At 40.2% G+C, this 27,783-nt stretch overlaps 3 protein-coding genes across 11 annotated transcripts in view; all 3 read left to right on the top strand.

Moving 5' to 3' along the window:
• The window catches only part of ksr1a (kinase suppressor of ras 1a), a 30,806-nt gene extending 21,208 nt beyond the window's left edge, over positions 1-9,598 (top strand). For 5 of the 9 annotated variants that reach the window (XM_078265570.1, XM_078265568.1, XM_078265574.1 and 2 more), the window contains 8 exons: positions 1,616-1,891; positions 3,078-3,274; positions 3,675-3,771; positions 4,071-4,204; positions 4,591-4,722; positions 4,875-5,010; positions 5,717-5,850; positions 8,721-9,598. In XM_078265570.1, the coding sequence (XP_078121696.1) occupies positions 1,616-1,891; positions 3,078-3,274; positions 3,675-3,771; positions 4,071-4,204; positions 4,591-4,722; positions 4,875-5,010; positions 5,717-5,850; positions 8,721-8,748 (1,134 nt within the window). In that variant the 3' untranslated portion in view covers positions 8,749-9,598. Of the gene's footprint in view, positions 1-1,615; positions 1,892-3,077; positions 3,275-3,674; positions 3,772-4,070; positions 4,205-4,590; positions 4,723-4,874; positions 5,011-5,716; positions 7,274-7,876; positions 8,651-8,720 lie in introns of those variants that run through there. The other 4 variants (XM_078265577.1, XM_078265572.1, XM_078265569.1 and 1 more) reach the window with 3 other exon arrangements.
• Positions 9,599-14,869: 5,271 nt separating this feature from the next.
• LOC144528079 (uncharacterized) lies at positions 14,870-18,033 on the top strand. Its single transcript, XM_078266502.1, has 2 exons — positions 14,870-15,003; positions 16,934-18,033. Exon 2 carries the CDS (start codon positions 16,942-16,944, stop codon positions 17,701-17,703), a length of 762 nt encoding a protein of 253 aa, XP_078122628.1. The 5' UTR covers positions 14,870-15,003; positions 16,934-16,941; the 3' UTR covers positions 17,704-18,033.
• A 1,536-nt stretch (positions 18,034-19,569) lies between these two features.
• Positions 19,570-22,936, top strand: LOC144528263 (oligodendrocyte-myelin glycoprotein-like). Its single transcript, XM_078266750.1, has 2 exons — positions 19,570-19,577; positions 20,434-22,936. Exons 1-2 carry the CDS (start codon positions 19,570-19,572, stop codon positions 21,854-21,856), a joined length of 1,431 nt encoding a protein of 476 aa, XP_078122876.1. The 3' UTR covers positions 21,857-22,936.
• The last annotated feature ends 4,847 nt before the right edge of the window (positions 22,937-27,783 follow it).

The raw sequence follows: 27,783 nt of genomic DNA, 5'->3' as shown, positions 1-27,783 counted from the left end.
GATCATGTTTGTTCTGCTTCCATGTGCATTGTATTTGGCATTCTTAGCACACAAATTGTGTTGTCCAGTAAACTGGGACTATAATTTGGGAGGATTGTACAATTTAAAGAACATATCCTAATTGTACAATCCTCCCAAATTATAGTCTTAGTTCACTGGACCAGTAACTATCTGGTGATGTAGGCTACTGTACATTCATGTAACAACAGGGAGAGGACACCTCAGTGGTTTTTGACCTTATATTTTGCTGGGGGGGAAATAACTGATGAATATACTCTGTTCCATTCATGTGTACAGTGTGCATGGAATTTATCACTTAATTATCTTTTTATAGTTTCTAGATTTTAGAGTCCAATTTCTTCAGTGTCTTTATTTTCTATGTCCATATATACAAGGGAGCAAGGCATATAATATGTAGAGAAGGAAACTCATCCTCTATAAAAAAAAAAAGAAGAAACGCGAGAAAAAGCGTGGCAGATAATAGGCTAGCGGACAGACTGAATGATAAAAATATACATTTATGAACTACTGCTCTTAACTGAAACCATTCAATGAGTCACTGTCATTTGCAAAAACGAACAGTTATACACTTTGCATTAAAAGCGAGCAGAGGAAGTTAATATGACTTAGGACATTTATATTTTAGCCCATGAGAGAGAGAGAGGAACAGAGTGAAAGAGATATTTGCGCATCATATTCTAGCGTTGTAGAAAATTGATCTTCATGGTAAATTTCCTGAGTAACATTATCTTCTGCTTACTTTTAAGGCAAAGAGTACAACTGTTAATTTGTGCAAATGATTAGTAGCCTAATCCTTGAATGGAATGATTATGACTGTTTCATTTCAGAGCAGTGGTCAGTTAATGTATATTTAGGCTGCTTACGCATTCAGTCGGTCCGTGATCGTCTGCTACGCTTTCTCTCGCCGTTTCATTACAGCGGCCGTGTTTCTTTTCTTTTTATACAAATAATGTGTTTCATGTCATCATACTTCCACAAGAAGCTGCTGCTCACTCTGTATAAAATATGTACAATGCGTATTCTCCATTTTGGCATCAGTAAATCTGTGATCGACCTCGCGGTCTTTTGAGGAAAGCCGTGGACGCGCATCTATCTGAATTACTTGAGCCTGGCTCAACCTAGTTGCTCCTCCTCAGCCTGGCTTGGCCTTCGTGAAACGCACCAAGCCAGGATTCTCATATTAGACTAGGTCAAGCCTCGCTATATCCGTTATCCTGGATTTATATATTCTGCTTTTGTATTGACCAAAAACATAGCTCCACTGACATTTGTTTATTGAAATCAGGTTTTACCTGTTTGGTTGGGATGATGCTGGTGCTGTGTTGTCTTGCTGACATGTTATCACTGCAGAGCTGGAGACAAAAATATAATACTTATAAGTCAATGATGGCTCACATTTATCGAATATATTGACTCATCCTCCATAAGACCAAATACTGTATGTAACCATCCAATAGGAAGATGCAGATGCTTTATATGTCATTTTTGCCATTTTCTCATATCGGTAGAAATGGAGTCTACATTTGTAAGAATACAGAAAGTTGCCAGTAAGTAAGCACAATAGATAAACAAAGCCGCTGCCACACTCTTGCAGGAAGGGGAGGATGAAATTGAGGTTGAAGATGAAGACCCCGATGCGGAGGACGATAATGAGGAAGAAGACGACGAGGACGAAGGGGAAGATGAGGAAGAGGACATGAGGATGAACGTGGGCTCAGACGGTGAGTGCGATGAGCTGGATGATCTGCCCAGCTCTCGGGGAAACCAGTGGAAGGGCCCCATCTCACGCAAGGCCAGTCAGACCAGCGTCTACCTGCAGGAGTGGGACATCCCTTTTGAGCAGCTGGACCTCGGAGAACTCATAGGAAAGGTGAGAAATCTGACCTATATGTTAAATAGTATATGTATCATAATAACCTATGTCGGATTGCAGGGACCCAGGTTCCATTCAGCCCAAGATTATTTGTTCTGGGAGATGGGTCAATTCCAAGCAGGATGGATAAGCAAATTAGAAGCTGGGTCCAGACTAGTTTAATGATAGCCAGGCCAGGATTATTTTAAGAGGATGGAAGAATGGAGGGGTGCTGACAATCCAGGAGTGGGCTTGTGGGATGGCTAGGGTCGCAGCGTTTGAAAATATTGTCATATAAACGGTTTGCCAGGTTGGATGTCTATGGGGAAAGGACCTGAACTTTCTGGAGGGCCCCTAAGAAGCTTTGCGCTGGGGAGCTCAATGGTGTTTTAAGCCCCTAATGTCTCCTTCCAGGCATCGCTGCGACCGTTGACTTCAAGGCACCTAACTAGAGCTGCAAAGATTAATCGATTAATTGATTAGTTGTCGACTCTTAAATTAATCGCCAACTATTTTGATAATCGATTAGTCGGTTTGAGACACTTTTTTAAGACAAAAGTAAATATTCTTTGATTCCAGCTTCTTAAATGTGAATATTTTCTAGTTTCTTCTCTCCTCTGTGACAGTAAACTGAATATCTTTGAGTTGTGGACAAAACAAGACATTTGAGGATGTCATCTTGGGCTTTTGGGAAACACTGATCCACATTTTTCACCATTTTCTGACATTTTACAGACCAAACGACTAATCGAATAATCGAGAAAATAATCAACAGATTAATCACCTATGAAAATAATCGTTAGTTGCAGCCCTACACCTAACCTTAACCCTAACCCTAACCATAACCATTGCCTAATCCTAGTGCCTTCCAGGCAGCGCTGCCTGGAAGGAGACGTTGGGGGCTTAAAACACAGATAAACCGCTGGGGAGAGACGCCTATGATGGTCATTTATACATATGTTTATTTGGTTTATGGTTTATTGTCTGTTTTGTTGAATGGTCTGAAATATTGTAGTGCACACAGTCCTATGTCATCTTTTCTTGATTTTTGTCTGGGTGGGTGCTGATGACGAAGGTGGGGGGGGTGTGTTCATATTGTAAGTTGTATGTTTCGTTTGTTGTTAAAAAATAATAAAAAGTGTTAATCACAAAAAAAAATAGTATATGTATCATAGGCACTTGTGCTTGTCGTCTGTTAATGCAGGGCCGCTGGGGCAAAGTGCATAAGGGTCGGTGGCACGGCGAGGTAGCTATCCGACTCCTTGAGATTGATGGGAACAATCAGGACCATCTGAAGCTCTTTAAGAAGGAGGTGATGAACTACAGACAGACCAGGCATGAGAATGTGGTCCTCTTCATGGGGGCCTGCATGGCTCCGCCCCACCTAGCCATCATCACCAGGTGAGAGCAGAAATATCAAACGCACCTCTGAAATGGGGCTCATTGAGTTATTACGATTTCGGCTCCTAGCGAGTAATCGAGAAAAAACGATTATTTTGCACATCACGTTTTGCAAATAAACTCTTATTTTGTCTAGTGTACTTAATGAAAAGAAGTTTAAAGTATTAAGGGAAATTTCACAGTTTAAGGTGTTTTCACTGTTGATTTTTAATTTAATAATTGCAACTTCTTTCCAAAAGTCAATGAGTAATGGTGTTAAATAATCCTGATTTCAATATTGACCAAAATAATTGTGATTATGATTTTTTTTCCATAATCGAGCAGCCCTACTCTGAAATTATTTTAACCTGAAGACGTTTTTTTAATCTTGAATTGATTCTTTTCTTCTCTCTCCCCACAGTTTCTGCAAAGGGAGGACACTGTATTCAGTCGTTCGAGACACTAAGAACACTTTGGATATTAATAAGACAAGACAAATTGCTCAGGAGATTGTAAAGGTATTTTCTTTTTCTTCAGTATGTATTCAAACCTCTCATTGATGAAGCCAAGTTTCATGTCCACAAACTGACTTTCATTATAAGAAACAGGAAATCTGTAATATAACAAAGCCAAATATATTGAAATGATATTGTTTATTAAATCATTTTCTATTTTTGAAATATGTTTCCTTTTTGCTTTCTTTGTATAGAATTAATTTCCCAAGAGTATGTTGTCAATTCAGACCAAATCTTTATGTGCATGAAAAACTAATGCCACAGCAAAAAGACTCAAACTGTCACTTTGTCTTCCGACACAGGGAATGGGCTATCTGCACGCTAAAGGCATTGTTCACAAAGACTTGAAGTCAAAGAACGTTTTTCATGATACCAATAAAGTCATAATCACAGACTTTGGGCTGTTTGGGATCTCTGGAGTTGTTCAGGAGGGGAGGTAAGAAACGCCACTCCAGAGGCCTTAAAAACCTCAGCCAAAGTACTCTTCACACCACACTGCTATTACCTGGGAAGTCCAGTGATTTGTAATAATTGCTGCAGTCCACAGTGGCTCCAGTCCTGCAGGTATTTCCCTTTTTCAAATGCTGAACTCTCCTGATTTTAAAAGCTGAATACTTTCCAGCACACCCTATAATACATTTTGAACACACAGCTTGCTAATGTTATACTCCCTTTGTGTATGGTTTCATGAATAGCTTTTGTAGACAGAAGTTGGAGATGGACTGCATTTAGTTAATGCATTTTCCATTCCATTTAATGCATCTCTTCACTCAGATTTTCCACTCCATTGATTTGTTAATGACAAATGTGTACCCTCTCCAGGCGTGAAAACAAACTCAAACTTCCACATGGCTGGATTTGTTATCTCGCACCAGAGATTGTGCGCAGGATGAGCCCAGGTAACAACGAGGACCGCCTTCCTTTTTCCACCGCAGCAGATGTGTACGCCTTTGGGTAAGTTCTGCACACTCATCTTTGTTAACTTAGTTTAAGCTCTGGAGACCTACTCTTGTCACACCTGTTTGTGACTAAAACGAGCTTACTTTACTGAGAGAGTTTACCATTTCACAGAATGATCATGCTTATTCTTTTTTTCCCTTTTTAAGCACCATTTGGTATGAGCTTCAAGCTAGGGACTGGCCAATCACCAACCAGCATGTGGAAGCTACCATCTGGCAGGTGGGGAGCGGAGAGGGCATAAAGAAGGTCTTGGCGGAGATCAGCCTCGGCAAGGAGGTCACTGTGAGTTCAAACACAAGCACAATTGTGTCAGTCTTTAAGAAAATGTTATTCTGCTTGTATAATAGTGGCAAATCCTCAGCCGTGCTCTAGTGATGGAGAGATGTGAAGATGTTGCAAAAGTTTTTATATCGATCATATTCATAGTCAGCCAGTCCAGCGAGGGTAGGGGTGGAAAAAAAAATAGAAAATCGAATGTATCCTGATTTTTAAAATCTTTCCCTAGAATCAATATTTGTTATGTATTTTTTAACCAACGATTCACCTAAATATTTTTTGGGTTTATACGGTAACGCTGACGGCGACTACATCATATCCATTTCCAGCAAAATGGAACAAAAGCAGAAAATGCAGAATACCCATGTTATGTACAAATGAAATAAATGTCAGACTGACTGACTGACATGTGATATGCATTCTTCTTAGAAAACAATCTGTTTTTAGAAATGTTTAATGATATATTGTCTCTAGAAGTGTACTATTCAACTTTTTTTTTTGTTAAATAAGGAAAAGAAAATCACAATACTCAATACTATCGAATCGCAATACTTCTAGAATCGCAATAAATGAAAATCGCAATACAAATCCAATCAGCACCCATGTATGGTGAAAGAATGGAATCGGGTCAAAAGCGTTTGGTCCCAGCCCTAAGTGAGTGCATGGCTCAGTGGGTTGCCAGGTGCATTGACTCAGTGGTTTGTCGTCTCAGGAGATCCTCTCTGCCTGCTGGGCGTACGACCTGAGAGACAGGCCCACCTTCACCCAGCTGGCCGACATGCTTGAGAAGCTGCCCAAACTCAACCGCAGGCTCTCCCACCCTGGACACTTCTGGAAATCTGCAGAGTAGGTATCCAGAAATAATGGACGATGTGAAGACACTGGACATGTGGGGGGAAAAAAAAAATATATATATATATATCTTAGTTCTTATAGTATATTTTCTGGTTCCTTGTGGTACAATGGCTTGTCGGTGAAGCTCTTATTAGTCTTTGGCTCCAAACTCTACAAACAATATGGGACTGAAGCCTTCAGAAGTTAGAGTTACTGAGTGTTATTTATAAATGACATTCGTAAATCAATATTTGTTTGATATATTTTGAAAATAACACAAGTTAAATAGGTAAAGTATTTCATCATTTCTGTTCACCATCGCACGTGACCTAAATACGCTCTGTCACTGCACCAAGGCATAGCTCTTCTCAGCTCTGCTGTTGCTTGCTCTCTTATGAAATGTGAACTGTGTGGTCTATACTGTATGTGTAAATGTGAATTGTAAAGTGTGAATTTATTCATTGTCACACAACACTCTTGACAATTGCCTCACGACGGAAATGGCGCCTTTTTGACAGAAAAATGTATTACAGGAAATAACTGTAATCATATCAGCGTAATACTTATAAGAGAGATCCAAGCTAATATAAAGTGATAAATTGTATTTGTTTTCTTTTCTGTCCTCGTGCGTCTGTTAAACAACCGTAATTTTGCGAGAAACATCACATGGAAGAGGTCAACTGTGTGATCCCTCAGTTAATTAATTTTTTTGTTCTCACTTTTCATCTAGCTATAAATACAGGCCATTTTGCTGTCCAAAGTGTGAAATAACCAAGTAAAAATGGAGTTGAACCATACCTGTCAAGTATCCCGTTTTGGCTGGGAAAGTCCCGTATTTTACCCTTCTTTCCCGCCGTCCTCCCGTATTAGTATTTTCCCGTAAATCTCCCGTATTTTAACCTGCGTTATTAAAAAATAATAATACCCCGAGCCCCGGGCGGAGTGAAAAAAACAAACATTCCCAATCTGAGCTCTGTCATTAGCCTCGCAATAACTGCCACCTGCAGTAGCCTACTACAGGTACTGTAGGTGGCAGTTGTCGCGAGGTTAGTGTGTGAGGTCAGATGATGAGTGACAACGCGGGGAAAAAAGACAAAAAAACAGATGGATGATGGATGCTACGACCGAGACGGAAGGCACTCCTGCCAAAAATTCAAAACCCTCACGTAAATACCACAATCAATGGGACAGCGAATTTACTTTTTTGAAGAGGAGCAGGGTGGGGGACAGTCACGCGTTTTGTAAGTTTTGTAACTGCGACTTTAGCATCTCACACGGGGGAAGGAATGATGTATGTCAGCACAAGAAATCCGCCAAGCACAAGCGCGGGCTAGAGGCACAAAAAAAAAAAATTCCCTTATTTTCAAAATACTTGACAGGTATGGTTGAATGCCTACAAAAAACTAGATGTGGGAGAAAGTTTGGACCTAAAAAGTCATGACCAGAAAATCTGGAAGAAAAAAAAAAAACATTTAGAAATGATTTCTCACACTTTGTCATCTCCATATGTATGTGGTAATACTGTGCATTTCTACACCAGAATGGATTTCATTCTCTTTTTAAGCAGACCAGCTTTTTCAGTTCTTGCTACTCGCCATCTACACATTTGTTTACATGACTTCATTACAACTTTGCTTTCACAAAAGTTTCTTACTTTTTTCCGCTTCTTATTTATGATTTGCTGCTTCTTCTTTTTTACGAACTTCCAAGACGTCAAGCAACCATATTTTAAACCCGTAGTAAACGGCTTCACTATCAATCCTATATAGTTCAATGCAAATACAAATGACTTTAATAGGTCCGCTTGGTCATAAAATGATGAAATGAATCTTAAAACAATTTGTTGATTGAACTCACACAGCCTGACCTGTTTTTATGTAGTGTATGTCCTTTAACTAATATATGTGTGTGTAATGTCTTGCTGCTTTTCAAATGATGCTTTCTCCACTGTAAAGCTGTTACACTTTCACTAACCGTCTAACGTTTGTGTTTTCCTTTTGCTCTTTTCCCTCTTTTCTTTTTCTCTTGTCTAATCTAGGTTGTAAGCAGTCACTCTGAAACATAAGCAATGCAAAACAAAGCCTGGGTCTGCCTTGCATGCTCCTGTATCCTTAACTCTTGCAGGATTGATCAAAGCATTGCCTCTGCCTGAAACAGACACCGCTTCCACTAATCCGCAGTCTGATCTTCCATGTCTAACCGTTGCGTTTTCTTGTTGGGAAGAGTGGCTTGTTGAAGCGAGGTGTGGCAATGGGGGGGGGGCACAGCTGTCGTCCTTCACGCTTTCCCTCCTTTGGTCTAATATCTCTTTGCCTTCCTTTTGGTTTTGTTCTGTAATGTTGCTTGGGGACTTGTGAATAACTTGTGGTGTCTGTGCTGAGACTGATTGGTGTGCTGTGGTCAGTGCCTGCGGATGGCTGCCATGTTCTCAGCCTGCTCACCTTCTCTGTGCTGCTGTGATGTGGTTGTTCTCGCCGGGGCCCTGACCACACAGCTCTTTTTCTCTCTGAAAATCACACACACACACACACACACACACACACACACACACACACACACACACTCTGCTGGACATAAAATGGACCCTACCACCAAATGGACCAATTCATTTATCTGTGTTTTCCCTGAGAGGTTTACACACGTTTGTAGGCTGAGTGACATGCTCGAACCAACTGCCTCTCTGCTCCTCTCTCAGCTTTTAATGGTTGCGTGATGGCATGTGCGGAGATGGTCACCAGCCCATGTCTAGACACAATATGCACTTTGTCAACAGGAGAAAAAAAATAATCATGAACTCTTTTTGTTATTGTTGTTGTTGTTGTTTAGTTTGGTTTTGAATAGTCATATTTGCAGTGATTTTTTTATTTTTTTTTTTCCTTCAGGAGGGTCTCAAAGGCTTGGACAGTGTGATATGCTCACTTGTTTGTTGTTTTTCTGGAGTATAACCTGGTAAATTCACTGTTTATTGGATGCATTTGAAAACAGGGCACTGATGAAGACTTCTGTAGGCTAAACAACAGCTGAAATGAAAAGACACAGGTGAAATATTCCCTTCATCATTCACAATCCATATGGGAATAGAATAATGCTGGCTATTTCTAAGACTTTTCTTTAAATAATAATGTCCATCCATTGTGTAAAGTGCACCTTATAAGAATATGAGTTATTTAGAAAGATCTGTCTTTCAAGAAGTTGAGTGACTTCATTATCTGCTCAAAAAATATATATAAATCAGGAACCTGGCGCAAGTGTCCTATATCTTCCTAAAACATTACCTCTTGTGCGCGCTTGTGTATACTGTTTGTGATTGCTGGCTTCAGTTGGAGTGCTTGTATTTATGTGTCGTGTGTGACTGAGTGAGCGTACCGTGTTGGAATACATAGGGTTGGTTTTTGTGAAAGACTGCAGTAAATGTTGTGTTGCAAATCCAATGGTATGTAATGTACATACATTATTTAATGTAAAGCAAATTAACATGATTCTTCTAATATTTGTATAAACATTTTATATGTAAAATACATCACGAAATTTTTGAATAGGTACTGCTATGGCTATTACAGATGTGTATATATATTTATATTTTTTTCATGTATAAAATACTGTATAAAAGCTGTACATTTTTTTTAGAATGGGCCAATACATGTTTTTTTATGTTATTGTAAAAATTCATATTTTTGTATTGCATGTGACTACCATTCTGTACACGCAGTTTCTGTTTTCATCCATGAAAGACAATAAAATGAGGCTTGTCATGTAACAATAGAGTGGACACAGTTATTTTACTGTTGCAATGCAGTTATTGCATTCCTGGCAGTATGAGGCTACAGTATAACTGATGTATCCTGAGACTAATTTTGTTTCTCACTTCCAAACAAGATTTGTAAATGCTTGATAGTACGTTCTAGTTCCAGTTGTTGGATTTCACTTACGTACACTGGGTGTGCACAGTGTAGAAAAACAAAAGAATCGTGAGCTTTTACTGAGATTTCAGTTTTATAAAAAGAGAAAAAATGCAGACGGTCATAAGAAATGCCATAAAAAATATGCAACTTTGTGATTATGCAGAGTTGATTTGGCTTTATCCAAGAAAAAATAGAATATGGATTATAAGTCAGAATTGTTAAGACTGGGACAAAGATGGGCAGCACATGCATATGTGGATTCAAAGCATTTACAACAATAATTCTAGATTTTACAAACCAATCAATGGGGAAAGTTAGAAAGATCATTGTAGGAAGAAGAGTGAAAAGGCTGTATGTTATGAAAATGAAAAGGCACAACTCTGGAATGTGTAGGAAGACGAGCACACATCAGGCTTAGGTTTCATAAAAGGTCCTGCTTGAAAAGTTTATCCGCTGCAAACCATATAACAAAGAAAGTTTTGTCAAAGTTCTCTTTCCAATGTCAATGAACCTTGAAGCTCATTTGAGTAGGTTACGAAGAAGCTTGTAGCAGCTGTGTAATGTTTAAAATCTCAGTTTGCCTCTAGATGGCATAAAGACCCAACAGAAAGTAATAGTCATCTTCAGTCTTTGTGTTCTGAACTGGGCTGTTTTTATAACGGCTGTGCACATTTTACATGAAGTTTGCTCATATCTTTTTTTGTGGCATGGTATGCTTTTTTCATGTGTGTATTTATGCAATGTTCAGGTGTGAAAGAGTAATCATTCTTTAACCTAGAACAGCTGAATCAGCTAACAGGAAAATGAGCTACGATCTCCTAAATCTGGAAAACGCTTGAACTTGTGAGTTTGTCAGCTAAAATGTCTGAAGCTGTTCCAGAAATAATGGGGGGGGGATGATTCAGAGTGCATTTAGGAAGACATCTCTGCATAGCAGCATATTATCTGGTTCGAAACGGATTCACTAGTACTCCGTTAAGTATGTAAGATTGCTTGCATCTGCATTGTCCAAATCTGGCTTGGATATTTTATTGATCCACATTTATCCATAGTTGTAGTCTATAGCAGAACAGTATGGACTGTTGGCATAGGCTATGCTTTATAAGCTTCATTAAAAAAAAGCTCTCTGCCTTGTTTTTCTCACTTTTGTGCTTATGCAGCTTTTAAGCCATGACTATCAAAAGTTTTTAATATGAAGCCTTGGGAGCTGTCAGTAAAATGATGAATGCTGCTTGCATCTAGTCCTTGAAACCTTTAATCGAAAAGGATGCATCCAAAGTGTGGCAATGACTAGGAAGAATTATGGATTGATTTCTGCATACTGGTATCAATCCAGCAGAAAAGAAAGGACCTTATATCCTGGCTGATGATGCATTGGCTGATTGGCTGCAACCAAAAGCTCTTTGACTCCGACTGGTACTGGAGCTCATGACCAGCATTTGGTAAGAGGAAACTGGGAGGCCAGACACAGAATGTCCTTTCTTCCCTGCATAGCAATCAAAGCAAATAACAATTAGTCATTTGTTTGTTTTTGTTATGTGCTGTTACGAATTCTGGGCCTGAGGAATATTGATATGTGCAGAACCAATGCATGTACTTTTCCTCTCCATCTACACTATAACATTGGGAAAGATAACTTATGACAACTCTGGGTTGAGATTATCTACTCTGACCTGCCTTCTGTAGCCCTCAATGTTAACACTAGCCAAACAGTAACCTAGTCAGTGGTGGAATGTAACTAAGGACATTCGCTCAAGTACTGTACTTAAGTACAAATTTGAGTTACTTGTACTTACTTTTCTTTTCATGCCACTTTCTACTTCTACTCCACTACATTTCAGAGAGAAAAATCATACTTTTTACTCCACTACATTAATCTGACAGCTTTAGTTACTAGTTACAAATTAAGATTTTTGCACACAAAACAAATTTGGGTTTATAAAATACGATGTTTTATTACAAATTAAACTACCCAAAAATCTACAGACCTAGAAGTCCAGCTGAAATGATTAGACCATTTAACACAGAACTGTTTGGATCGTTTCTAATATGTGAGGATTTTTCTGCATTGAGTTCTTTTACTTTTAATACTTTAAGTACATTTTCCTGATGATACATACATACTTTTACTTAAGTAACATTGTCAACGCAGGATTTTTACTTGTAACAGAGTATTTTTACAGTGAAGTATTTTAATTTTACTTAAGTAAAGGATCTGAATACGTCTTCCACCACTGAACCTAGTGTACTAATGACAGCCTCTCTGCTCATCACAATTGATAAAGTGCACAGACTGTCATAAATTGTTTCAGAAGATTGCCATGCTCGAGACAAGTAAATTTGAGCTGGAGAAGTCTTTTGAACTCAACAACACCCTGCCAATGTCTTCTGCTGGCGAGTTAGTTCATCAGAATTCAGCTCTAAGACTGGTCTCCCACACAGGGCAAGATTTATGGATTCAGTTCAGCCAACTTTAGAAAATAAGAGAAAATTCAAGTGATGAGTAAGTACTTCAAAATGAATCCAATTATTCTACATGTAGGGGCCCGTGATCTGAAGATTTAGTTGAGCTGTTTAATTGTCTGGACAAACTGGGGCCCCAGTTTTTTATTAGTGGACCACTGCCAACGGTCAATAGAGGGATCAACAAGTTAAGCAGACTCTTAGGATGCAAAACATGGCTCAGCAAAGCCGGCGGTCTGATAAAAGGATCAATTGTATTGATAACTTCAATCTGTTCTGGGGGCGACGGGACAAAGACAAAACATCGCAGCTTCAACGTCAGCATGTTGATAGTATATATCCACGACGTTCCACTTCCGGGATTGTTCCGGTGCCGTAGGAAATTCTGCCGGAATTTCACTCTTTTCAGCCGGATGTCCTTTACCTTCCGCTTTCATTGTATTGGAATTTTAAACTCCGGTGGATTTCTGAGGACTCTGGTTAACTGCTCCTCAGATCTCTGCAGGGTAAATCCAGACAGCCAGCTAGACTATCTGTCCAATCAGAGTTTTCTGTTGCACGACTAAAACAACTTTTCAACGTACACACGTTCCACCAAAACAAGTTCTTTCCCGAGGCTATTTTGCAGAGGCACCGTGGCTCTGCCCGGTGCTTAGCACCGCCCATGACAATTGTGATTGGTTTAAAGAAAATGCCAATAAACCAGAGCACGTTTTTCGTCCATCCCGGAATCCTGTGTGGAATAGCCAGACCCTCCTCCGCAGCGCTGTGGAGGAAGGTCTGGCAAAGTGAGACTGACATGTTGACAACCAGTCTTCCTTCCTTCACTCTCCACTCTCCCACTCTCTCCACTCTAACACTAGCATTAAATTTACCCCTGAGTCACTGGCTTATTCTAATAATGCGTGTCTTATTTTATTGCCTTGTATTCTATCTTTTCTTAATGCCTTTCTGCTTATGTACACTGACACTTTGAATTGCCTTGTTGTTGAAAGGTGCTATACTAATAAAACCTATGCCTAAACTGTAAACGTTGTTAGTGACAAATGGGACTTTCCATCACTCAGGGGAAGATGTGTGGGGCTTTTGAGATTAAGTCATCCTTCTATTTTCACTTCATCAATTTTAATCAGCATCAAGGGCAGAGGCTGAATAAACACTCAGAGTTATCTAAATTGGGTCCTTTTTGTAAGTAAGAATTGTGCATTGGAAAATTATTGAAATGTTTTTCTCTTCAACACAGGCCCCAAACTACTTTTTTTTCTTCAGACAAATCTAAAACCGTATGTTCAGTGCATTTATTCAATGTCTGTGGCCACTACCAATGTGATGAAAGATAGCTGACTTTGAATGACAGTGCCTTGCAAATAAAGTAACTTATGTGGTGTAGTACAACAGCACATTAACTAGTTGCATTTTAGAAGTCAGCCACTGTAATTTATAACACTACTTATGACCGGTGTGTACACATGTAATCTCCACCCTTCTGACTGAATAACAACATTCTGTCCAATATTATTATTTCATTATACATTTTTATTATCCGTTTTATTATAACAATGGTCATGTTGATGAGAACTAATTTTTGGTGTCATTGCCTTGATAACAAAAAGCACAGCAGATTGACCAGCAGTGTTATGCACTCCAGGCTATTATCAATACCTGCAAAACAGATGCTAATTGGAGCATGGAGGGTGTTGATTGATTAAATGAGTTTGTTAGCTCCTGTCTTGCGTGTTGCTAGTGTCATATGCAGGGATGAGGCAACTTGCCAAATCAAACAAGTTACAAGTGCAGGTGCAGACACACAGCAGAAATGACCATAAATCACACAGGAAAAGAACTTACAGTTACAGAGGAAACAAGAAGGGGAACTTTATAAAATAAATACACTTGCAATCAATGATATTGTGTATTTTGCTCAATGAACAGATGTTGAACAGGGATTTTTACATATTTGCATCACTGCTTTATGTGCGTGACTTGTTTTGTGGACCATTTTCCACCACATGTGGTATTACGTGACTGAAGTGTCAAAAGGCCTTGTCTTATTATACGTGACATTAAACATGGACTATAATTAATGTCATCTATGAGAAATTGTGGTTTGGACAGAAATAAGTAGATAAAGAAAACGGCCGTATGCATGTTTAGTCCAACCATGTCACCAAACCCCACATCTGTGGACGCCGGTGAGAAGACAAAGTTATTATAAACTATGCAAGAGATGACATAGCATGTCAGCATGTTCCTTTCCAAAAAGAGAGACCTGTCACAGGTCTTAAAGGCTATACTATTTCAATAAATAAAGAATTGTGCAAATTGCAGCTTTACTGCTTATATTAAAATCATGCAATTTCTAACTTTGGTGTCATGCAGATTGTGGGTTGTTTTGGGGGCACTGTTTGTAGATGTTATTTTTACTCACAGAACTAAAGCCAGAAATGGCTAATAACCTTAAATAAAAGAGTTAATGATCAATGAGTTAGAACTATTTTAACCTAAGTAAGCTACTCCGTGAGTATTTAGGATGGCTGCAACTTTTTTATAGCCTGCACAACAGATGTCTGCATGACCAGCTACAGCATCGAACAGAACACCAAAAACCACTTCCTTTTCTAATTATAGTCCAAATGGAGAAGTAAGAACAAGACAGACAGATGAGTGTGCCACTGATTTGGATTACTGTCATTTGACATTGTTCCTTCATACATTGTTCATCTCTTTTCACTTGCAGCACATTAGGGACATTTTTATTTATACAAAACCGTATTCTTCCTGGAACTACATCACCAACAATGTAAGTGACAGATTGCATTAACATATACTTTGATTTTGAAACCTGTAAACAGTAACAAATGGACCAAGGAATAATTGTATCAACTAAGAACCCTAAGAAGAACAAATATGTGCTGACATCTGTATTCAGTGTTGTTGTATGGTTCTGTTCTAAATCCTGATGATACAATTGTGATGTTTTTGCAATTTTAGACTACTTTAAAGATAGCCCTGTACATTATGAAATATACATTAAACTGTTTTCGGGTTAAAGATTACTTTAAAATGAGTTTACATCAGTTTCAGGAACAATTTACAATCATGTATTCACAAGTATCAATACAATGCAAGAAATATGATAAGGGCTACTGAAAACTGAAATGCATAAGTAATTAATCTTAAATAATCACTTAAACTATGGGAGAGGGGGGGGATTTTAGACCAAACAATACAGGCACTTTAGCTCATAAATTCAAAGCTTATTCAATTAAAGGATTAAAGAATTATTAGGTTAAAGGATCATTCGAATTACACATAAATTACAGTACATTGCGACTGACCATTTTCTAACCACGCTTCAGTTTTCTTTTTATATATTTAAAGGGCAGCAGCTGGTTCCCATGTATAGTACTGAAATGAACAATTGCTTGAGATCCGTGGAGATAATGCCTCACACTGTTAGCCAGAATCATTTTTAACTTGATTGGACATCATTTTTCCTGATGTAGGGTAGTTCAGTTGCAAGTCAGACCTTCAGCACATAGGTCTTTCAGGCCAGCATACATTTTACACTAACAAGAAATTCAACGGCAACTAAACAGTCATTGTGATGGATTAATTTTTCAATCTTTGCCAGTTCTTTTCATACTGTACACGGCTGTGTAGACGAAAATAATCCATTTAGATATCTAAGAAATCCTTACATTGTTTTGGAAAATGGTTACAAGTGATCTAAAGTATAGGGTATGTGAATAGAAGTGGTGGGAGAAGGCAATAGCAGTACACAGTGTGGACATACTCTGTTACAAGTGAAAGTCCTGTATTCAAAGTTTTACTTCAGCGAAAGTACATAGGTATTAGAATCAGAATATAGTCAAAGTACCAAAAGTAAAAGTACTCATTAGTCAAAATGGCCCATTTCAGAATCATATATGTTATATTAATGAATTATAACTATGAATGCATTAATGGGTAAGCATTACTTAAGGCCGTTTTATGGTTCTGCACAGGCTCCACGCAGAGCTTTCGCCGTAGCCTATGTAAGTGGCCTGATGTTTATTCTTGCGCGATGGTGTGTGTGTCGAGCGTGTGTGTGTGTGTGTGTGTGTGTGTGTGTGTGTGGGGAGTGTTAGAGCGAGGGAGAAGTAAGAGAGTGACTGTAAGGTGGGAAATCTGTAGCAGGAAAAGTTAACCCTCTCCTTGATTTCATGTTTATGGAGAAGGAGAACCAGGAAATGAGTCAGGGGAAATGCAACGCTGCCAAGCCACGGCCGAGCGGCGTGCGTTGCTGCCACGTGTAGTTACATTTTTCGAGAGGTGCACGTCAGGCTACGGCATAGGTTCTGGCGTAGACGCAGATCATCATTTCATTGTTTGTTAAAAGTAAAATAAGTATTAACTAAAGTTTACCGACACATGAATAGGAGTAAAAAGTACAATATTTGCATTCAAAATGCAGTCGAGTAGAAATGTAAAGTAACATAAAATGGAAAAAAATCTGTATTCTGCCTCAAAATTGTACATAGGTACAACTAGAGTAAATGTCCAGTTACTTTCCACCATTGGTGACTAGGCTTAAACCCAAACACAACAAAAATGTAATTTCTGTTTGATCATGGTTGCCCCATAGATTAGATTGTACTATGTCTGGGTTTCTACCTAATTCTCTTCAATGTAACAAATTTGTATTCAGATCTTATTTGAAACCAAACTGTTATTCCATGTCTTCTCAGATAACAACATGAAGGGCCTCTTCTTCCTGTGTGCACTATTGTGTGGAGCTGGTTGTTCAGATAATACCACACATGTTCCCATTTCCATGATTCCAGTTTCAGTACCGTCCACAGATAATGCCACCAGTGTTGCCAGCACCACGCCTGATGTCACCACACTGTCACATAAAATAGTTTCCCTGGACTCCGAAAGTCAGAGCACTTCACATTCACCTGACAAAAAGCCACCCACCACAACCACCACCACCACCACACCTATGGGGTTTTACAAGGAAGTGAAGGAATGTCCTCTAACGCTCATGGTGTCTGGCGGCCTGATCATAGCCTGTACCATTCTGCTGGTTTCTATTGTGGTGTTGATATGGAAGGTGTGCCACTTGAACAGGCGCATCAAGATGCTGAGCAGCAACGCTGACCTGATCAGCACCAATGATTACTGGATGGGAACTGCCAAGAAGAACAAAGAAACAGAAGCCAAAGAGACCACCGTGTTAATGTCTGACATCAGTCAAACACAGGAGGAGGTGGGAAATGGTACCACCAAGGAAGAAGGAGGGAAGGTAAAGGAGAATGGACAAACAGGAGAGGAGGACAAGAAGGAGGTGGGAGACACGAGTGCCAAGAGTGAGGACGCTTCAGCTACACCTGTAACCGTTGATGAAAATGCAGCCTCCTCAAAGCCACAAGAGGAGGCCATTGATGCCCAGTCCACCAACGCAATAGCAGCTTCCTCCTCTGAGGGCACAGAGGAACCAAAGGATGGGGTGTAGAGTTGTGTGTGTATGCCAAAGAGTTTCCTGTTGCACTTCCCTATAGGTTTTTATTTTACTACCGCTTTACAGTAAATGAATGATACTTCTTTAAGCAGCTTTTGCTTTACAGTAAGTAGTGTGCTGCCAAATCTGTCAATCTGGGCACTGAGCATTTTGGGCTGACAACAGTTGGTTTAGATGTATTTCTTTGTTATTTGTGTATATTGGAATATATTAATATTATCATACACTTTTGTGCACGAATACCTGTGTCTTAACACCCTCTTGTGATGTATATACATTTATGATGGATATGACAACAACCAGAGGAATAAAAGATAACATGACCTCAGTCTTGTATTTATTACTATGCAGCCATTTCCCATTTAGTTGTGGCTGTATATCATGTGTGCATGTTTTTGTGTGCGTGTGTGTGTGCGTATGAGAGAGAGTGAGAGTGAGCGAGAGAGCGAGAGAGAGCGAGAGAGAGCGAGAGAGAGCGAGAGAGAGAGAGAGAGAGAGAGAGGTCTGCTTGATTAGCAAGCAGGGAATGTGCCTCCTCTAGGCAGTGCCACTCAACTCAGAAAGAAAGCTCTCTTTCACCTCAGCCAGAGCTGACAAAGCCAAACAAAAACCCAATATGCACTTGTTTCCGCCGTCTTTTGCAGATAATTGTTCATCTCCTTACTTGTGACGTCATGGTGGATGTGCACCCTTCATTAAAAGTCTGAATACTTTGTCCCTTTTCTTTGCAGCCCTTGCTTCAAATCCAGCTCAACTCTAATAGCAAGGAGGTGGAAACACTTTGCAGTAGCTCTGGGTGTCTGCAAGTTTAAAGATGGGATGCAGTCATAGCAAATCAAATATGTATAGCTATGTACTGGAAGTATAGGCCGGCATGAGAGGAAAGTACAGAGAGAGTTGAGTGAGGAAGTAATGAGCACATTGCACAAGAGGTACTTTGCTCCATTTACATGACAACTGAACAAAGACAAGTACAAATGGATAGAAGAGAACAATGATGCTCAACTGCTGTGGTTACATAAATCAAAATGATATTTATTATTAATTATTTTGTTAAATTTGCCACATTTAACCCTGATCACTGTCTGTATCACTGTCCCTTAGAACCCAAGGTAAATGATGTGTGGCAGAAGTACAGCAATGCAGCTGCAGAATGGAGAGTTGCTTGTATTGCTGATGACAGGTAGGAAGCTGCAGTGGACTAGAGTCCTCTGCAATAAATCTTGAATGCTTTTGTGGCAATGTCTAAATTTACACAGGGAAAATAACAACCAATTACAGCACAGTGTTTCTTTGTAAGAGAATGCTTTAGAGAGGGATAATATTGATTTAGGTGATAACTGACAGCAATCTAATTTATTTTTAGTACAATCAGGACTGAAATCACTCAATTAATCTAACCACAACAATAGTTGTCGCTTTAAATGCAGAAGTAAAAGCTGAAAGCTGCCAGATAAGGGATTGAGGAGTTTTCTTTGTAGCAACCTTGTATGCAGGGACCCCTCCGTTATGCCCCCCCACCACCACCACCACCACCAACAACACCCCACCCCTCCCTGCTCACTTCCACAGCACAGAGTAAATCCAGAGCCGGCAGTGCCTGATTGCGCTAACCCAAAGATCCATACAGGCAATATCAAACTCTCGGTTCTTCAAAGAGGACAAAAGGACCAAGTCAAACTCCAAAGCCCGCACTGGACAAGTGAGCAAGGGGCAAATTCTATGAGTGGAATTAAGGCATAGAAAGAAAAACAAAATCACCTTCAGCAGAGCAGCAGCTGGTCTTAATTTTGAAAGCAGGACAGGGGAAGAGGGGCTGTACGGCAAAAAGGAGCAGAGAAAAGTGACTGGAATGATAAGATGGGAAGGTGAGTTATGGATAAATTTATAGACTCTTTTCTACACACAAATTCTGCCACACCCTTGCTCATATACTGCAGTTTCAGCAGTGTAGACATCCTGGCTGTGTCTTTGCCTGCCTTTGCAGCAGCTGATGCATGAGTTCTCTGTGGAGTCGTTAATACAACCCATCTATTGAGCTAGTTCTCCTCCTCTGAGAGCATGGGACTGACTGCTCTGACAACCACTGATGACTGAACACGCAAACTGATGCCAGAGAGAATGACTACAGGGATTTCTCATCCTTTGTGATGAATGATATTCTTGAATAGACTTGAAATATCCCCTTGCAGATCAGGTCAATTTCAACCTGCTACTGATGATGCATATTTACAGTACGGTATGAACATTTCTCAAAAGGACACTGCTACAACATTCCTAAAAAAACATTCCTGCTTGGTTAGGGGAGTTTGGCATGTGATGCAAATGTGAGTATCCACTAGCAGTGCAGTGATGTGCAGCAAACGTTGAGCAGTCTGTTGTTGTTGGATATTTACAGTATGTATGTGCCTAAGATGTGTGTGTGTGTGTGTGTGTGTGTGTGCGTGTGTGTGTGCGTGCGTGCGTGCGTGCGTGTGTGCATGCGTGTGAGGGAGAGAGAAATTATGACAGAGGGTGGAGCTTTATAGAAACGATGAAACAAGTTTTATTCAGCACAGCCCTCTGCAGTCACTGTGCTTCTCCTACAGATAGCAACGTTCCCTGAATTCCCTTTCCAAGCACACTGCAGGCATCATTTAACAGTATGCCTCAAGGAGTTAAAGAGGATGCTGTGTAAGACAAACCCTAACATTCTCCTGTCCTGTCTCCCTATCTTTCTTTCAGCAAGCATGTTCTGCTGAAGCCCTCCCCTAATGAGGCCCTTCTGGAACTCCTGCTTGTGTTGTTGCTGGGGTTGCATGTCCTGGCCGTGTGCCCCTCCATGTGCTCGTGCGGCCACAGCCACAGGGAGGTAGACTGCTCATGCAGGGGTCTGAGACAGTTGCCCGATGGCCTGCAGCACAACATGCGCTCCCTCAACTTGTCCCACAACCGATTTCACAACCTGGACGGCCAGCTCACTGCATACACCCATCTCCGCTTCCTCGATTTGTCTCATAACCGGCTGAGCCACCTGCCCGCCGGCTTGCCTCGTTCCCTCTGGCAGCTCTACGCCGCCTCCAACCGCCTCCAGTTGCTGGACAAGAACGACACGGTCAACCAGTGGAATCTGCGACTGCTTGATCTCTCCAACAACAAGCTGGAGCGTGCCATCTTCATCAACAACACACTGATCAATCTGTGCACGCTCAACCTAAGCCATAATCAATTCTGGACTTTGCCCACCAACATGCCAGTGTACCTGGAGAATATTGACCTGTCCCACAACTTGCTTGTGAAGGTGCTGCCGGGCTCTCTGGACCGGCTCCTCAGAGTAACTCACTTCTATCTGCATGCTAACCGCTTTTCCACGCTGCCATTTGGAGTGTTGGACAAGATGACATCAATTAGAGTCATCACTCTGGGCGACAACCCTTGGGACTGTCACCTTTATGCCGACATCACCTACTTACTCTCCTGGACTCAGCACACCCCTGCCCGCGTCCTGGGCTGCCCCTGCCACACCCAGCCTATCTGTGGAGGGGCGCCCTCTGGTAGGGCTGGAGGGTGGCACTTTGCTTCCTACAACCTACCCCCCCTTGCAGCGAGTGCCCAGGACCTGAGCTCCATGCCCCCTGACACCAGTGTGACAGGGTGGTGGTACTCTGTTTCTGCTCTGCAAAGCACCCCACACACCCCCAAAGAGACCTTGAACACACAGCATGTCCCTTTCACAGCCACACCCATGAGCATCACCACCCTGCGACCCAGAAGCACAGGCACACACCTAACTATTAATCACCTCTCTGAATCTGCTAGCCCAGCTGCCGCAGAACACATACTCCGCACTGATTCCCATCTCATCTCTGGCACAAAGGAAGGCTCATCCATTGGCACCGACACATCCTCTTTTTCTGACATGAGCTTCATTACTGAAACATCCATTAGGGCTGACATGACGGTGGCCACAGACAGTTTCTTTACAACAGAGAGCCCCTCCATCCAAACAAAGAAGACAACCACTCTTCGCACCAGGAGTGTGAGAAGGAAGAATCAGTCCCTTCCTAGTGGCATCAGCAACAGAAGCCCGACTCTTGCTATCTGCTCCTCGCTCCCTTTCCTACACAAGCTGGGCCTTCTGTCTGTCATTCTGCAACAAGTCCTCTGAAAGACAAACACTATGAATTCACCGCACAAACAAATAGGGCACACACAAGACTGTTGACTGTTGTAGTACTGTCATGATTGTACATTACCAGCTTTTTTAGCAAAAGGCCATTTACAATACAAATGCGTCATGACAAGCTTAACAATTCCTGCTATTCTGAATATGGTATGATGTTACTTTTTTAATAATTGGTTAAAAAACAATGCATTATCTTTTCTAAAAACATTTTTACAAGCCTCCACTTGAATAAAACACAACCTTGTAATGAGTATAGCTAAGCACATGATGGCACTATACATTCAGGTACTAGTTTATTATGAATGTAGCCTGGTGCTCATCTGCAACTAAAGTCTACCCATTTCAATGCTGTCCAGTACCCATAATGATCTTAAAATGATTCTGTATGTTTTATTTTCCCCATTTGTTCTACAACTATTGGCAGGATCTGGCTTATGTTGCTTTTGTCATATTGTGGCCATATCTTTTTTATTTCATTTTATTGCATTGGCTTTCAAAAAGGTATTACACTCATATATCTAAATCTTGACTTATTTTGATTCTTTTGCCTTTTTGCATAGATGTCCTCGATGCCTGCCTGCTTGTTTCACGTAACAAACCATATCACTTACCAGCTGAGGACAGGGTGTATGTAAGACTCTGGTCATGACAGGAAAAAACAGAGTTCTGTGGAGTGGAGGGGAAACAAATGGACAATGTTGCATCACTATCTTTAACAAAGTCTGAGTACCAAGTACTGCTTCTGTATTTTGATCACATCTTAAACTTAAGTGTCCTTCATGATTCAGTGACGCTCGTGAAAATGATCTGCATGGTGATTGAACGTTCCAGGAATGCTAACCTACTGCTATATTGCCGCAGAGCATAAAAGCACAGACATTCTCAGCTTATTTATATGAAATGTTAAGATATTCCAATCTCGATTGCATTAAGAGTAGATAACAGTGATGTGCCAGCCTATGGGTTTTTACATTTTAGATATACCTTTGCATAATGGTACCGAAAGGTGCCAAAATGGTAGGAAAGGCAGCACAGCAAGTTGCATTTGACAGTTTAAGAAGAATACAGTGCCAGGGAATCACTTCTCCAAGGCAATTTCTGTATGGTCAAATAAAACTGATGAGATATTTACACCTTTTGATGATTGTTTGAATTATTTTACCCTTTTTTTATCCTACACTGTAGGATTGATTTTTTTAACAGTGTTTTCACTAATCCAGTGATCTCAGTGGAGAGTGGTCAACATCTACATATCCCATGCGTCTTTGACATACTGTAGGTGTCAGCCATAGACTGTATGGTGTCAGCCCTAAGGCTGAAGTTAAAAAAATAAACAAGGTTATAGAAATCCAACTCATTAAACTGACTAAGTGACTTATTCAGCTATAACTGGCGGGCATAGATTTGTTTTCAAGTGTATTTATTGAGGGAAGGATCAGCCATCTTCACTACTACGTTTTCATTATCAAGCAGTGTTTTGACACAAAAATGATCAAAGAGTTTTAGCTCCAGTAGCAGAACTGATGCTGCGTTCATGTGGTGTCGGACACATCGTAAAAACAAGCTTCCGAGTTGGAAGATGCACGTGAACGCCTGCTGAATTTGGAACAACAACTCGGGAACTCAGGAAATCTTTTGGTGCCCGACTTGATGTCATATGTGTCATTAACACGGCGGGCAAAACTAAATGTTTTATTAACGGTAAGAAACTTTTATTTTTTTTAGCAACTTTTTGCTGAAATATAATTTTTAATATGGTATCACCGTTAGCTGGTGTCCATTTAGAGTGACTAGTTAGAAAAGTTATTTATTAACGTTAGTACAGTGTTTAACTCTTAATAACAAGTCAGGTAGGCTACATTAGCTAAAGATATATTTTAGTATTTATCTGCATTCAACCTTGATTAACAAGTCAGGTAACATTAAACTGACTTGATAGTGTTAAATGCTAATAAATAACTCAACTCACTGATCTAGGTCACTCTGTGAATAGCAAGTGGTATTAACGGTAATAGCTAGTGTTGCACGGCATACCGCTACTATAACATTACCGAGATACTCCACCGTTAATAAACAGTAGCCTTCTTATTCACGCTTTATTAGTAACGATACTTTGAAGACGACAGTGTTTTAATAAAAGCCGTATTTATGAGTTACATCGATGTGCGACAGTGGGCAGCGTGTGTGTGCAGGGCAGGCTCTGTTTAGTTTTTTTGTTATGGTTGCAATCAACAATCCGACTTTCCGACTTGGGAGCACGTAAACACACCAAAGTCAGGAGAACAACTTCTGATATCGGAAACTCGGACCATCCGAGTTGCACATGAATGCGCCAGTGAACGTCTGACAACGCATATCTCATGACCTTTCGCATACATTGGGCATGTGAGTGCTGTTTGCTTCCTGTTGTAAACAGGAAGCAAATTGTCTAATGGTACTCTGCAGTTGAAAATCATGGATGTATAAAATGAAAATACAGAAAATACTTTGGAGAAACGGAAACAATGGCAACAAGTAAGACCAGGGATTTATTTGCTTGGACCAACAACAAGGTGGAACTGTTACTGAAAGGTATGTAAGCCTGCCTAACGATAAGACTGATTGACCTGTAGCCTATCATCGTTTCCAAAGGTCTCCGTTTCTTCCCGTCCAGACTACAACACAACCCTGGAGTTTTCTAACCAAAACGGGGCCAGCAGTGTTTCCAGATGCCTCCGTTTTAGGGGCTCAAAAGCATTGTAGTATTTTGGACGCAAGGCCTTATCTTACCAAAAGATATTTGTTTTTAAACCAAAACGTAGTAGTGTAGATGTAGCCAAGCAACACTTATTCTAGATAGACCTTGCTTAACAGTTAATCACTGCTGGAAATCACCTTGAACAAACACATTTTATCTGTGGGTCACTGAGCAATAACTCTAACATATCATGTCTAAAAAAAAAAAAGTAAGATCAGTGAAAAAAGATTCTTACATAGGCCTACATTGCATGCATTTTGGAACAGAGAATAGCCCAGAAGTGCATGCTCTTTAATAATGTCCTGAGGAAATGAATGAAAATCTCACATACATCTGTAAAGGTGTAACTGATGCAATGCCAGTCGGGCCATGAATCATAACTGAATACATTGAAATTGAAATGAAAATATATTCCTTTCTATAAAAATTCTTACTGACACAGAAAATACTATACAACTGGATAAATAGATATAATTCTTAAGATTTACTGAATACACGCACTATAATAGAAGTCACACAGAGTGCACAAAAATAACTGATCATTGAATCTGCGCACCAGCCTTCATTCTGAAAACTCAAACACCTGCTGAATAAATTCTGTGTATTTATAGCTTAGAAGTAGAAGCCAAAACAGAAAGGAACTTGTGGTTGGTGTGCTCTTTATTTATAAGCATGGTTCAAGTTTTAAAAGAAAGTGAACTTTCATTTCTCCCCTCATATCAGTTTCTCCTTTAACTTGCATATTGATTTAATCACTTATAAATTATTATTTTTATTGCGTTTATTCCAACCAATCCTCCAAATTATTACATTCACCAGTAGAAAGCACTATTAACCAGCCAGCCAGCTAGTTTCCACTGTAGACCTAGTTTATGGGACATGTTAAGTGACTCATTTTGCACCATTTGTGTTTTATTGATTTGTTGTTATGGTTCATATTTGCCCACAAACAGATGTTTGCCGGGAAGAAATGTTTGAGTTACTAGAAAATCATTTTGGTTTATATCGGTTTTAATTGTCAAGCTGAGGACAAACAACATAACCACTAAATCAATTGTTCTTTTTAGTTTCCATAATTGCAGCTTTAATACTTTCTAATCCTTGACAAATACATGATATATTTGATTTACTTTGTGGCTCCCTTCTTTAGCTGTAGAACTTTAAAACATCTCTTCAGAGTACTATAGGTGCCAGTGAGCTAGCCTGCTAGCCAATTATTTCCTCTGTAGACAACACAAAGTCATGTCAGATTTCTCTTCTGGCGTCTCCTAATAACTGACAAGGTGTAGAAGGCTAGCATCATTTACTGCTGCCATGCCTCCCTTCTTCATCTCTCCACCCGGGCTTGTTTTGAGTGAGCTGCCTTCTTTCTTTCAGCCACACTCAATAAGACTCACTCTCAGTGTGCTTCATGTACCCGGCAACCCCACTGCCCTCTTGTGTTCTCATACATTTAAGTCCCCATCAGCTTTATATATCACTGTGTTCAGTCAATGGCATATAAAAAGGCTTTAAGAACATATAGCATATTACAATCTGATTGCAGGCAATCTTTGTGAGTGTTACTTTATACATCTTTGTGTGTGTGCGTTGCTGAAAAAGTCCCCTTTCTTCTGTATTTGAAGAGCACTGCTTAGAAAGCTGGCTCGCCACCAAGCTATTTGAGTTAGATTGGAACCTTTTTTTCTGAGACTGTATACAGAAATAACAGGGAGTCTAGAAAACAGGCCAGTATTTTAGCTGTTTCCCTTAACAGGCAGTGGAAGTCAGTCTTTCCCTTCAGTTGAGAGAGGCCATAAGACCACTGTAGGTGGTGAACCTGATTTTAGTCTCACTCCTAAAAGGAACACAAGAGACGTGTCACTTCGAACCACCTCCGTGAATACACACGTAGACAAAGGCACACTTATGACATCAGCTCCTATTGTGATTACATGTGCTCTAAGTGCCCTCTTGTGGTGGTGGGGCAGAAATGAATGTTTACATCAAAACATTACAGCTAAAGACGATTCTTAGAGAGAATGTGTTCTTCACTAGGACACCATTTGCTGCTGACAGAGACTATTCTCAATGAGCTTTAGAAAGAAATTCACTACTGTTTAAAATGCACAAAAAGTGTGTTTTACTGCTCCACAAAATATTTCAGTTCACTGCAATCAGAATCAGAATCAGAATCAGAAAGCAGTTTATTGCCACAGTAATGGAACTACATGGAATTTGCCTTGGTGATTGAGTGCATACTGTACATACAAACAAACATATTAAACATGAATAAGAATACATAATAAATGACAGGACTTGATAATTCAACACCAAACATGCAAATGTCATTTTGAATAAAATGCATCTAAAAACTGTAGACCATAATGATAAACCAGCTCACACACACATATGCTGATGCACACTGACATGCCCTGAAAAGGTCACTGCAGCCTGCTTATGGCTAAAACAATGGCTGCCAATTTCGGTGTCTTTAGAGCCTGCGTCACATTATCAATTGTGCCCCAGAATTAGGCTGGTTCCCAACCAAAGGACGTTCAAATGTTGCAGATAAAGTTTATCTGATAAACCTAATCTGTATTGACAGCTTGGGTCTATATGCCGAGGCTCTCCGTCTCTTTGAGCCAAGAGCAATGTGTTCCCGTCTGTGCACTGATCAGCTGAAAAGCAAAACGTGTAGGAATCTGGAAGAAATAACAAGGCGTACTACAGCAGCCGAAAGACTGATGAGACAGGGGAAAAAATCAAACCCTGCAGCAGGGGGGAAGCTGAGGAAATGGTATCTCTCCCTCTCGTCTCAATGGCACAGACAAGGCAAGGTCAGTGTTAAGGTTGGTGGTTGCAGAATAGGAAGTGGTTTGCAACTGAGAGAATATATGGTGGCAGCCAGTTAGATGGGAAAATTAAGTAACAAGGAAAGGAGAGAGAAAAGGCTAGTAGAAAGCAAAGAATGAGCCAGAAGACACCACTTAGCTGGTGTGTCCAGAGAGGCCTGCTTACTGTGCCATTCTGCCCCCTGGAAGATTTTAAAAGGAATGCCTGAGGCATATCCACTCATATAAACAAACTCAGAGAAAGTGAATAAACTGGGTTTAAGAGTTCTTCAGGCTGGAAATCCGTAGCCTTATTGTGTTTCAGTTGGTCGGTATTGCAACAAATGCAGCTGTGCGGC

This window comes from Sander vitreus, chromosome 13 (assembly GCF_031162955.1).
Source record: "Sander vitreus isolate 19-12246 chromosome 13, sanVit1, whole genome shotgun sequence".
Classification (NCBI taxonomy): Eukaryota; Metazoa; Chordata; class Actinopteri; order Perciformes; family Percidae; genus Sander; species Sander vitreus.
This window is presented reverse-complemented; position numbering and strand designations above follow the sequence as displayed.

Excerpts from the sequence above, each read along its gene's own strand:
- LOC144528079 (XM_078266502.1), top strand. The coding sequence starts at position 16,942 with ATGAAGGGCCTCTTCTTCCTGTGTGCACTATTGTGTGGAGCTGGTTGT.